A 12,475-nucleotide genomic window follows, 5' to 3' on the forward strand; every position below is an offset into this window, starting at 1 on the left:
ATTACCAAAAGAAAAAAAAAAGAAAAAAAAAAGAGCGATCCTACTCTGCCAGGCCCTTGAGTAGTAAGGCCCTTAACCTGGAACTGTGCTGTGCAATGGCCGACCCGGCACTCTGACCCCAAGGGGTATGTGAAAAGTAACAAATTGTTAATACAATACAGGCAAAATAAAGAGGAGGAGGAGGAGGTGGTTGGGGGCATTCACTAATTACAGCACACTGCTGCACCCACCACACGACGAACCACCTGGATCTGCATGCTGAAGAAAAAACAATTGTGAGCACATTGAACGCTGCATCAACTGATGTTCACAAGCGGCACTTGAGCCTGCGGGTGCCCGTTGAGTACCCTTATGGCCCGCAGATAAAATCTGATGTGACAAGTGCTGATGGACCTAACAGACGAGTGTGTAGGATAACCCTGTCTGTCTTTGTAAGGCCGTGTGTGTTTTATACGTCTCGGACATGAAGGGAGCCGTGTGCCAGTAATATTTGGAATCGATTTCTCCCCACCCTCTGGAGTGCCACGTCAGGATGTGATGAAGCTTCGTGAGAATGGACGCCACTCTGCACCTCTGCACTACAGTAAGCATAGATGGAGACCATACGCTACATGGCTTTCCGTAGAAGGTGTTGGTGAAGCTTCTTGACGACAGCAGATTTGAGCCCACTTTAGGTCATCGGTGATGGTAACGGCGAAACGTGAGGAAAAATATGCACGAGACGTCTGTCTGGCTGGCCGTGTACCAGCTGTTTAGTGTTCAACACAATGGCGTTACAGATAAAGCCGCTAATAATATTCCAAGTTTGTGTACCACAGATCGTGACTGTCACATTAGCTAAAAGCCAGCAGCCACACACACCACATGCGCTTCAGAAGAGCTCATCCACATGAAGCTAAGCCTGTTCAGGTCCGGCCAGTACTTGGATGGTAGACCATCTAGGAAAAACTTGAGTTGGTGCTGGAAGAGGTGCTGGTGAGGCCGGCAGGGGCCGCTTACCCTGTGGTCTGTGTGGTGGCTCCCAACGCCTCAGTGCAGTGATGGGGACGCCATACTGTAAAACTGAGGTCCTGATTCTCTCTGTGGTTATTAAAGATCCCTGGGCATCCTTCATAAAGAGCAGGGTGCACCTCGATGTCCTGGCTAAACTGCACACCACAGCCTGGTCATTCTGGCCCCATAATTATTAATATGTGGTGAGCGTACTGCTGCCATGTGGATGCTGCGCATTGATGTTGGTTGAAGTGGCTCCACTCTCACTATGTAAAATGCTTTGAGTAGCGAGAAAAGTGCAATATAAATACAAAGAACTATTATTAAAAAAGGCTTGAAAATTCATATTAAAATAAGTAAATATGTACATATCTTCAATTTATTGTCATGTGTACAAGTACCATGTACAATGAAATGCTTACTTGCATGTGGACTGTGAACACAGACAAAAAACACACAATAAATAAATGAATATCAATAAGTGAATACAGTAAATCAAACCAGAATCCTAGGAATAAATAGAGACAGTGGCAGACATACATGTGCAGGTAGCAGTGGAGGTGACACAAGGTTACTGATTGTTCACGAGTCTGACTGAAGTTGGGTAGAAACTGTTCCTGAACCTGGAGGTGCGCGTCTGAATGGACTTTAGATGGGAGGAGGGTGACAAGTGACAGTGCAGGGTGGCTGGGGTCCCGCCTGATACGGTTCACTTTCCTGAGACAGCGTGTACTGTGGATGTCACGGATCGCAGGGAGCTGTGTGCCCGTGATCTGCTGTGCTGTACTCACCACCCGCTGCAGAGCTCTGAGCACTTGCTGTACCAGGACGTGATGCATCTGTCAGGACGGATTCCACAGCACACCTGTAGAATCTGCAAAGAGTTGTGGGGGACATCCAGGCTTTACTCGGTCTCCTGAGGAAGTAGAGGCGTTGTTGGGCTTTCTTGACTACTGCTGCAGTGTGACTTGACCATTTAAGGTCATCAGTGAGGGTGACCCCGAGGAACCTAAAGCTGCTGACCTGCTCCACAGCCTCGCCTCCGATGCTCTGTTGCCTGTTTGCGGAAATCCACAATCATCTCCTTAGTTTTGCTAACATTGAAGGTGAGGTTGTTCTCCTGACGCCATTCTGCCAGGAGACTGACCTCCTCCCTGTAGGCTGTCTCATCATCCTCGCTGATCAGACCTATTACAATGGTATCGTCAGCAAACTTGAGGATGGTGTTAGAGCTGTACTTAGCTACGCAGTCATGGGTGTAGAGAGAGTAAAGCAGGGGGCTCAGCACGCTGCCCTGTGGGGTGCCAGTGTTGATGGTGATGAAGGAGGAGGTTTTTCCACCAATACGCACTTGCTGAGGTCTGCCGGTGAGGAAGTCCGGTACCCAGTTGCACAGTGAAGAGCTAAGCCCCAGATCCAGGAGTTTAGTGATGAGCTGGGATGGAATGACGGTGTTAAATGCAGAGCTGTAGTCCACAAACAGCAGCCTGGCATAACAGTTCTTGTCCTCCAGATGAGACAGGGTGGTGTGAAGTGTTATGGAGATGGCATCCTCTGTGGACCTGTTGCAACGGTAGGCAAACTGGAGGGGGTCCAGACTGTCAGGGATGATGTCCTTGATGTGTTCTAGCACCAGCCTCTCAAAGCACTTCATGTGCTACTGGGCGGTAATCATTAGGGCAGACTACTTTATTTTTCTTTGGGACAGGGATATGATGGCTATGTGCTTGAAGCAGGTGGGGACAGATGAAACCCTCAGATGTGTTAAAAAATATCAGTAAAGTCGGCAGCTAGTTGGTCGCAACAAGTTTTTAAAACGCGACTTGAGTCTCCGTCTGGGCCGGGTGCTTTGCGGATGCTGAGTCGGGAAAAAGTCTTCTTCGCGTCATCCTCGGAGAGCCTCAGGCTGGAGTCTTGTGGCGCTGCTGGGGGTCGCTCAGGCCTGTCTTTAAACTTTGCATACAGTATAGGTGTGTATGTTTTTTTTTTTTTAATACTTTTTTTTATTATTATGGTAACGTCCACAGCAAGAACAAATAAAAACCGAGGAGGAAAATCCTAGCAGTACTCAGACAACTGTTATTAAATATGAGAGCCGTCGTGTTTTCAGTCCAGGATGACTGCCCGTCTGGCCCAGCTCACCCTGTCACTGCCCGGCCCCCTCACAAAAAGCGCTTTACCCCCCCACAGCCCGGGCTCCATCCTGATCCCGCTTCTCATTTCAGCAGCGAGGTATGTCACAAAACACTTCTAGCCCTGGACAGCAGCTGAGTGCTACAAACGAGACCCACGCAACATTGTCATGAGGGCACCAATCAGAGTAAAAAAAGAAAAGTAAAAAATCAACAATGTGGTGACGTGTGGTGCCAATGCGTGTGCCAGGACCAGTGGCAGCCATACATGCCCAAGCCAGAACCCCCCTAGCAAGAGTGGAGGTGGTCTGCCATGGATCTTGGGCAGTTCCTTGTTGTCTCCACACTTTGCTCTCGCCGTCACCCTGATGAGGTTCTTGTCTGTCCACAAGATGTTTTCCCAGAATTCTGCTGGCTCTTTTACAAACTGTAATCTGGCCCTCCTGTTTTTGTGATTTCCATCTTGCAGTGTGTTCATGAAGTCTTCTGCTGATAGTCGTCTCTCACACGCACACATCAGCCCCTTGAAGACTGTTTCTGATCTGTCAGATAGGCGTTTGTTGCTTTTTCTTGACCATCGTGAGGATTCTTCTGTCTTCAGCAGTGGAGGTCTTCCTTGTCCCACCAGTCCCTTAGTGATTCCTGAGCCCACCAGTGCGTTCTTTTTTCTTCATGATAGTCCAGACAGCTGATTTCAGTCATCCTAAGGTTTTCCTGATGTCTCCAATGGTTTGATTCTCGTTTTTCAGCCTCACGATGGCTTCTTTGACTTTCATGGGCACAGCTCTTGTCCTCATGTTGAAGAATGGCAACTACAGACTCCAAGGGGTAGAATCAAGCCGAGGGGTCTTATGGAGCCATGAAACCCACCCGAGGAATCACAAACACCTGTGACACCAACTGTCACAAACGTGATGGTGTCCTGAAATGGGGGGACCGTGTAGAGAAAGTGTGTTGTGATTGAAAATGTGTGTAAACCTCCTTAAATGAAAGTCTGCAATGTGTGCTTTAATCCTGATGTTTGAATTGTTTGAGTGGAGCAAACCAAGGAAGAATGTGGTGTATCTGTGTCCAAACGTTATGGAAGGCACAGTAAACTTAATGACAGCAGAGTGGGATCAGTGGTCTTTTCTACAGATTTGTCTGTCTTCCCAGAATGTCTCGGGTAAAACTCTCTCCTTCTGCTCACAGTTTAACAAGAATGGTGATGAAGCAGACTGGCACAATGTAGGCACTCGGATTCTCAGCACAGGCAGCAGAATCAGGCTTTTATTGTATGGCGCACATACAGACTCTACTCGGATGGAACAATGAGCCCCCCAGCAATGGGCACCTTTTATTTCAGCCATTGTTCTCCCTCATTTGACTTCTAGCGTTCCATTGCTCTAATCCTGCCTCTAATTAATTCCACCAATAATTCTTAGCTGAGCGGGTGCCAAACCCCACTCTGTCCATCTTATCTCTCCCCCTACTGGCTCAGCGCTTGCTACCATGAAAGAGTTCACATTCCCTTCTCTAAACGAGGGGCCCACCCTACGGCTCTCGAGCACGTCTGACCTTTGGCTTATGGAAAAACTGCCGTTTTCTGGCTCATACAAAATAATAAAGAATATGTAGGCGTAGGCCTTTTTAATCCTAACTCTTACATCTTAATGCTTAGTATAAAACAATGCTTACCTTCTCACGTGCTTATAATACTTTTCTCGAACGTGCAAATTACCAATTTTAAGAATACAATTTTCTATAATGGCTGCTATTTTTATCAGTGCTTCAGTTCTAAATTAAATAGGCCACAGCAGAGCACAATAAGCCGGCAGGCGGAAAACAAAAGGCATTGGAAAATAAAGACAATGTGCCCTAGAAATAACACTGCCATCTTTCCAGTGGCTTATCCTGCAGGCAGATGACATTCCAAGGGGGTGACGCATCTTCGCACAGTTGAGTTGTTTCTACTGCTGCCTTTCCACGTGCAGGGTGACCACCGACATGGAGGTGAAGCCACAAGAGGCTGCTGGGGACCAAGCAAGGCCTGCTGTCACCACAGGGCTTCTCATCTTTCTTTCTTTCTGTCTGCCTGCCTGCCTGCCTTTCATGAGAGAACTACTTAACAGTTTTAGATCAGATTGTTTTCTAGAATTTGCTTGAACATTGGCCGGTTGATTTTGCGACTTCTGTCATTGCGCTTATAGTTCACTTGCAGGAGTGATATATTTGAACTAATCTGAGACAGAGGCTTCGGGCCGAGGGGAGGGGGTAGCTGAGCAGGGCCCTTCTCACTCACGTGCCAGCCTTGGGGCGTATACATTACCTCCGTTTTAATCCAGCGAACGAGAGAACTACTTAACAGAATTCGATTTTGGTTTTTTCCTGGAATTTGCTTGAACATTCCGGTTGATTTTTGCAACCTCTCTCATTGAGCTAAGTATCGTAGTTCGCTTGCAGAACCGATTTATTTGAATGAATTCGAGAGAGACGCAGCGGGGCGGAGGCCCTCCTCACTCACATGCCAGCCTTGGGGCATAACCTTACCCTCGCTTAGCTAGCAAATGAGAGAACTACTTTAACAGAATTCGATTTGGTTTTTTCCTGGAATTTGCTTGAACATTCCGGTTGATTTTTGCAACCTCTCTCATTGAGCTAAGTATCGTAGTTCGCTTGCAGAACCGATTTATTTGCATGAATTCGAGAGAGACGCAGTGGGGCGGGGCCCTCCTCACTCACATGCCAGCCTTGGGGCATAACCTTACCTCCGCTTAGCTAGCAAATGCGAGAACTACTTAACAGAATTCGATTTGGTTTTTTTCTGGAATTTGCTTGAACATTCCGGTTAAATCTCTTGTAGTTGCGGATTGTCTGGTAACCTCTGCTGTTCTCTCTCTCTCTCATATAGATTATAGATTATATATATATATATATATAGTAAAAGACCAGGCCTCAGGCACAGACAGACAGACACTGTATGTCTTAAAACACAAACGTTTTATTTTCTTCACCCATGGGCACACTTCTTCCCCGTGACCCACAGGCAACACACAGTCCCACAAAAGCACAATTATCACCACAGCAACAATCCTTCTGGCACCACCACTCCTCCTCAGGCTTAGTCCTCCTCCTCCCAACTCTGGCTCTCTCTCGAGTGGTGGTGGCTGGCCTTTTTTATACCCCATCCGGAAGCATTCCAGGTGCTTGATCACCTGGTCCTAATTGCTTTTCCAGGTGGGGGCTGACATTTGACCAAGCTGGGCTGCAAGGACTCCATGTAGCTCCCCCTGGCAGCCATCTGAGCCCCCAACCAAGGCTGTGGAGGACTCCATCTCCCCATGGAGCCATGCGCCAGGTTGAGGGAAATCATTGTCCTGCCAGGGAGGGCTGCCACCAAGCGTCCCCGGGGGGAGGTATTGAGCTGTCCATGGTATGCTCTCCCGGAACAGATGCAGTATAGATGGGACCCGGGCTTGTCCTCACAATATATATACAATATTATATATATATATATATATATATATATTGTTATACTATGTGTTTTTATTAAGTTTAATGTCACTGTGCTCTGAGCCCACTGTAATAGACTCATTCACACAGGCAAGGACAAGTATGGTACACAGGAGCACAGCAGGCAGCAATTAAGAATTGCCGAGCCAAGCACAGGACTAGGAGAGCCACAGACAACTGGAGAATTGAATAGTCAGCCTAAAGACAGACCAGTATATTTCTGTCTTCTGTCAGCATAAAAACCTCTTTCCTTGTTGGGAGAATGAGAACTGTATGTAGGCATTGTGCTATACCTGTATGTTTGAAGGTGGGGTTTGAGTCCTGTCCTGTCCTTGTTTGAATCCGGAGCCAAGAGCCTGCACATGGAGCAACCAGTATATAAGGATGGACACCTACAGCCAACACTTTGAAGCTTCCGGGTGGAAGAATATGTCTTCTGTCCGGTTAAAATCCTTTCAGCGTGGCGACGAAAGATGGCAAGACTGCGTAGGTCAAGTCTCCCACATGCTTGATATGGCTGTCATAAGCTTCCCGTTTGTAACACCACGTGAACCCGTCAGTAAAGAGCTAGATTATCCTTTTGTTCTCGTGTAATCTTTTAACCGTCATATTGCATGCTGGAGAGGGATAATACCTTTGTATTTAAATTCAGGTTAATTAAAAACGCCGCAATTGAAAAGAACACATTTCCAGAGAGCTAATGCCTCTTAAGGAAACATATATCTATATCTATCTTTCTATATATATATATATCTCTATAGATTTTATATATATATATATATATATATATATATATATATATATATATATATATATATATTATATATATATATATATATATATATATATATATATATATATATATATATCTCTTTCTCTATATAGATATAGATCTATAGATATATATTCTGTCTGTCCGCTTGACATGAGAGAACTACTTAACAGATTTAGATCGGGCTTTTTTCTAGAATTTGCTTGAACATTCCGGTTGATTTTGCGACTTCTCTCATTGCTCCAAGTATTATAGTTCGCTTGCGGTTTTGATTTATTTGTGCGAATCCGAGAGACATAGCAAGCCGAGGGGAGGGGAACGGGGCCCTCCTCACTCACGTGCCAGCCTCGGGGCGTATCTTACATCTGCTTAGCTAGTGAACGAGAGAACCACTTAACGGATTTAGATTGTGATTTTTTTCTAGAATTTGCTTAAACATTCCGGTTGAGTTTGCAAGCTCTCTCATTGCACTGAGTATCATAGTTCGCTTGTGGTACCGATGTATTTGCACAAATCTGACAGAGACACAGCGGGGCCCTCCTCACTCATGTGCCAGCCTTGGAGCGTAACCTTACCTCCACTTAGAGAAAAGCAAACAATCAAAAACTGATAGGTGCTGCTCGAGCTTTTAAGTATGCGAAGCACCGTGCGGGAAGCATGTTGCTTGACAAAGCAGCCACAAGTAAGCCCAGCAAGGAAGGGAGCAATGTGAAGGTAGTCTGTCAGCATTTTTGGAGGAGTGTCCGTATCCTCTGGGGGTGCGAACAGCCCCCCTGTTCACAATATATTTGAGGAGTTTTTATTTAATACGTAATATGTACTCTGATTGGGTAGCTTCTTAGCCATCTGCCAATAGCGTCCCTTGTATGAAATCAACTGGACAAACCAACTGAGGAAGCACGTACCAGAAATTAAAAGACCCATTGTCCACTGAAACCCACGAACCAGCGAAAAATCCGCGATATATATTTAAATATGCTTACATATAAAGTCAGGGACAGAGTGAAGCCGTGAAAGTCGAAGCGCGGTATAGCGAGGGATTACTGTGTTCACCCTAATAATCCGAGAGACACGCAGAGGGCTGAGGGGGAGGTGGGGAGTCGCTGTGCCTCTCGCCACGTTTTGGAGGATATCTGGCCTCCGCTTAGCTAGCAATACCTTTTTGTTTATTGATTTTTAAAGTTTGTCCTGTTTCACTACTATGTGGACGAAGCTGTGGGGGACGGCTAGTTATTTACATATAAAGTTGTTAATTAGTTTAGCATGTGAAAAATTACATTTTGTGTTTATGGTAACGTTCATTCATTTTGCTGATGTGTTTTTTTTTAATCTGCAGTATATTTGAAGTGTGAAGTTCTTCTTTTATTTTGTCTTTTGATTTTTTGTTTTTTCTTTTTATTTTCTCTTGTGATTTTAGATGCCTTATCTGTATTATTTATTTATTTATTTATTTTAGGTTATGGAGGCAGAGCAGACAAAGACCCGAAGTGAGCTGCTGCACAAAGAGACGGCTGCCAAGTACAACTCCGCCATGAATCGCATGAAGCAGTTGGAGAAGAAACTGAAAAGAGCCATCAATAAATCCAAGTAAGTAGACATTGTGGCTTGAAGCGGAGGACTGCACAGACGTCTTGGCGAGATGATTGCAAGATAAGATTATTCAATCAAAATTTGGTCTTCTGGGCAGCATACGTCTAAAACAGAAAGAGGTCTGGCAATGGATCACTGCTCTACGCTGCCTGGCCAAATTCGAAGTCACACACGCTAGCACTTCATTGGACCGCCCTTAGCTTTGATTACGGCACGCATTCACCGTGGTATCATTTCGATAAGCCCACAAAGTTTATTTCCATCCGGAGTTGCATTCATTTTTCACCAAGGTCTTGTACTGATGATGGGAGAGTCGGGCCGCTGCGTCAAATCTTCTCCAGCACATCCTAAAGATTGTCAGTGGGGTTAACATCTGGACTCTGTGGTGGTGGCCGGTCCATGGGTGAAAATGGTTCCTCATGCTCCATGTACTGCTCTTTTACAATTTGAGCCCGATGAATCCTGGCATTGTCATCTTGGAATATGTCCGTGTCATCAGGGAAGAATAAAAAAAAAATTCATTGATGGAAAATTCTGGTCATTCAGGGGGTCAGTAATTTTGATCTAACCAACTGAAGCAACTCCAAATCATAGCAGGCCTGTATGGTGGGCAGTAGGCATGATGGGCGCATCACTTCGTCCACCTCACCTCTCACCCGGGTGCGCCCATCACTTGCGTTGTGCATGAGGCGAAGCTCACACTTTTCACTATTAAACATGGCTGTGAGTTCCGCTGTCGTTTTAATTACGATTTGATTTCACCAAACATTTAAGTGATCTCTGATCACAATCATTCAAGTTGGGAAAGGATTTGAGTTAAAGCCTAATAAAACATTATGGTGGATAACCGAGACCAGGCGGGAACGGAATGGTGATTTGACGCCACGTTCGAGTTGTGAGCCGCTGTGCCTTTTATTGGGGGGGCATTTAGCTGGGCATGAGGGGCACTCAGACAGACCCTCAGCCAGCCTGGCGGTTTTATCACCTGCCTTGAAGACAAACAAAAGAACAAACACAAAAGGTTTGTAATGCTGTTCTCCATTGTCTCTTTTACAGGCCATACTTTGAAATGAAGGCCAAGTATTACCTTCAACTTGAGGTAAGGGTTTTGTTAAATTCATCCACTTAGAAAATCAAGTGAAGTAATAAAGAGAATATTTTCAGTGTTCTAGCAATGCAAGTGTCTAACAAAATGACAGTAAGGTGGCTTTGCTAGTCTGCAGAATTCTAAAACAAAATCGCGTCATGACAGACCACACCTTTGTCTTTTTGAATACGCCATTTTGTGCTTTCCATATCGTGTTATTTATATTTAGTTATTTCAGTGTTGGTGTAGACCGCAGCCATCCCACCTACACTTCACAAGAGGTCACCCACCTGAAGCTAAGTGTGTTGAGGTCTGGCCAGTACTGGGATGGGAGACCATCTAGGACAGGGGTCTCCAAGTCCAGTCCTGGTGGGCTGCAGCGGCTGTAGGTTTTCATCCTAACCCTTTTCTTAATTAGTGGCCAGTTTTTGCTGCTAATTAATTTCTTTTCTTTTCCTTTCATTTTATTTGACTTGTTTTTTTAAGATTTCTGAATGTCTTCATTGTTCCTCTGAGTTAGTTAATTTCTTTCCTTAAATGGCCCCCCAAACAGAAATGAAATATGAAGTGAGTGACCAACAGAAGACCACCTCAGTCAGGGCCTCAAACTCCAACCAGCTGCTTAATGAGGCGCAGATTCTTGTCGTTCTTTAATTCCGTGGCCTGTTGCTGCTCTCGTGGTGCATTAGCAGACATTTTACAAAATTGTTGATTTTCTATTTTCTAAGAGCACACTGTTAAAATGTTTTGTGGACCTGAGCAGATTGACATTCCTGAGACCTCCACCCTTTTTATTTTCAAATATTGTGTGATGGTCATAGTTTGCTGGCCATGTTTTGGCTCATTTTGTGACTCATTATTGTTTGGCTGCTAAATAAGGAAAAAGAAACAAAACATTACGGTGGATAAGGGGTCCGAGTCTTCAAGAGCAAGTCAATTAAAATGAAGTCAAAAGAAGTTAATTAGCAGCAAAAATGGGACACTGATTAAGAAAAGGGTTAGAATGAAAACCTGCAGGCACTGTGGCCCTCCAGGGTCAGAATTTGAGACCCCTGAACTAGGAGAAGCTTGGCTTGCCACTATTGAAGGTGTTAATGAGGCCTGCAGGGGGGGCGCTTACCCTGTGGGTCTCTGTGTGGATCCCAATGCCCCCCAGTGCAGTGACAAGGACACTGTGCTGTAAAAATGGTGCCGTCCTTTGACTCTCTGTGGTCATTAAAGATCCCTGGGCATCCTTCATAAACAGTACGGTGTACCCTGATGTTCATCTCAATTGCCCACCAAGGCCTGGTTATAGTGGCCCCCTAATCATTCCCTGTCTCTGATTGGCTAACTGTCTCTCGCACCCCTTCACCACCTAATAGCTAATGTGTGGTGAGCGCACTGGAGCAAAAATGGCGGCCGTCGAATCCTCCAGGTGGGTGATGCACATTAGTGTTGCACTCATTTGAAGTGCTTTGAGTAGTGAGAAAGGTGCTATATAAATGTAAAGAATTATTATTATTCTCTGTAATAATTAATGTTGCGATTTGACATAATAAATTCTGTTATATTACTATTTTTTTTTTCCTTCCCTCAACACATTTGGCCAAACAAGAGGCTGCAGTATTTGCTGATAACCTTCACCGTCGTCTCTATGTGGACAAAAATAACAAAAGTGCCTGTCGACATTTCTTTTAGCAACTGAAGAAAAATGTGGATGACCTGCAGGCCAAGCTGTGCTTGGCAAAAGGCGAATACAAAATGGCCCTTAAAAACCTGGAGATGATTTCCGACGAGATTCACGAGAGGAGGAGGTCATCGGCGATGGGGCCACGAGGAAGAGGCGTAGGCGCTGAAGGGGACAACAACTCCATGGAGGACCTGTCTGGGTTTAAAATGGAGTCGGATGCGATTTCTAGTAAGTTCTCACTGAAGAGATGCCTGGTTTGAATTTAAGGAGACAAAAATAATAAAAGAAAAAGATGAGGGTGAGGCGAGTAGCGGAAACGGGGGAAAAAGAAACAAAAAACACGGCTAGTTTTATTGTGCAGGGCTCTGGAGCTGCTGCTTTTGTAATTAAACTCGTATCGGCACACAGGACCCTTCATCACGGCCAGTGTGAATCATCAGGTTACATATTAGCACCCTAACCTGTTAAAGTTGGGGTTTAAAGTCTGTAGATAGATAGATACTTTATTAATCCCAAGGAGAAATTCACAGTGATGTTGTCGTATCTCACAGACACTGACTTAACATTAACATTGACTTATTTGGCCGATGTCTTTATCCAAGGTGAATTACAACATTTATGATGCAATTGGTTCTGTTTCTTTTGTTTTTCTAATTGGGGCCAGGCAGGTCACATGACTTGAATGGATCTGAACCCACAACCTCAGGGTTTGATAGTCCAAAGCCTTAACCGCTGCA

At 45.1% G+C, this 12,475-nt stretch overlaps 1 protein-coding gene across 1 annotated transcript in view; it reads left to right on the forward strand.

Moving 5' to 3' along the window:
- The window catches only part of LOC114663934 (SH3 domain-binding protein 5-like), a 95,284-nt gene that overhangs the window by 70,539 nt on the left and 12,270 nt on the right, over positions 1–12,475 (forward strand). Inside the window, exons 5-7 of the mRNA XM_028817887.2 lie at positions 8,846–8,976; positions 10,036–10,078; positions 11,747–11,966. Of these exons, the coding sequence (XP_028673720.1) occupies positions 8,846–8,976; positions 10,036–10,078; positions 11,747–11,966 (394 nt within the window). The remainder of the gene's footprint in view (positions 1–8,845; positions 8,977–10,035; positions 10,079–11,746; positions 11,967–12,475) is intronic.

This window comes from Erpetoichthys calabaricus, chromosome 13 (genome assembly GCF_900747795.2).
Source record: "Erpetoichthys calabaricus chromosome 13, fErpCal1.3, whole genome shotgun sequence".
NCBI classification, from domain to species: Eukaryota; Metazoa; Chordata; class Cladistia; order Polypteriformes; family Polypteridae; genus Erpetoichthys; species Erpetoichthys calabaricus.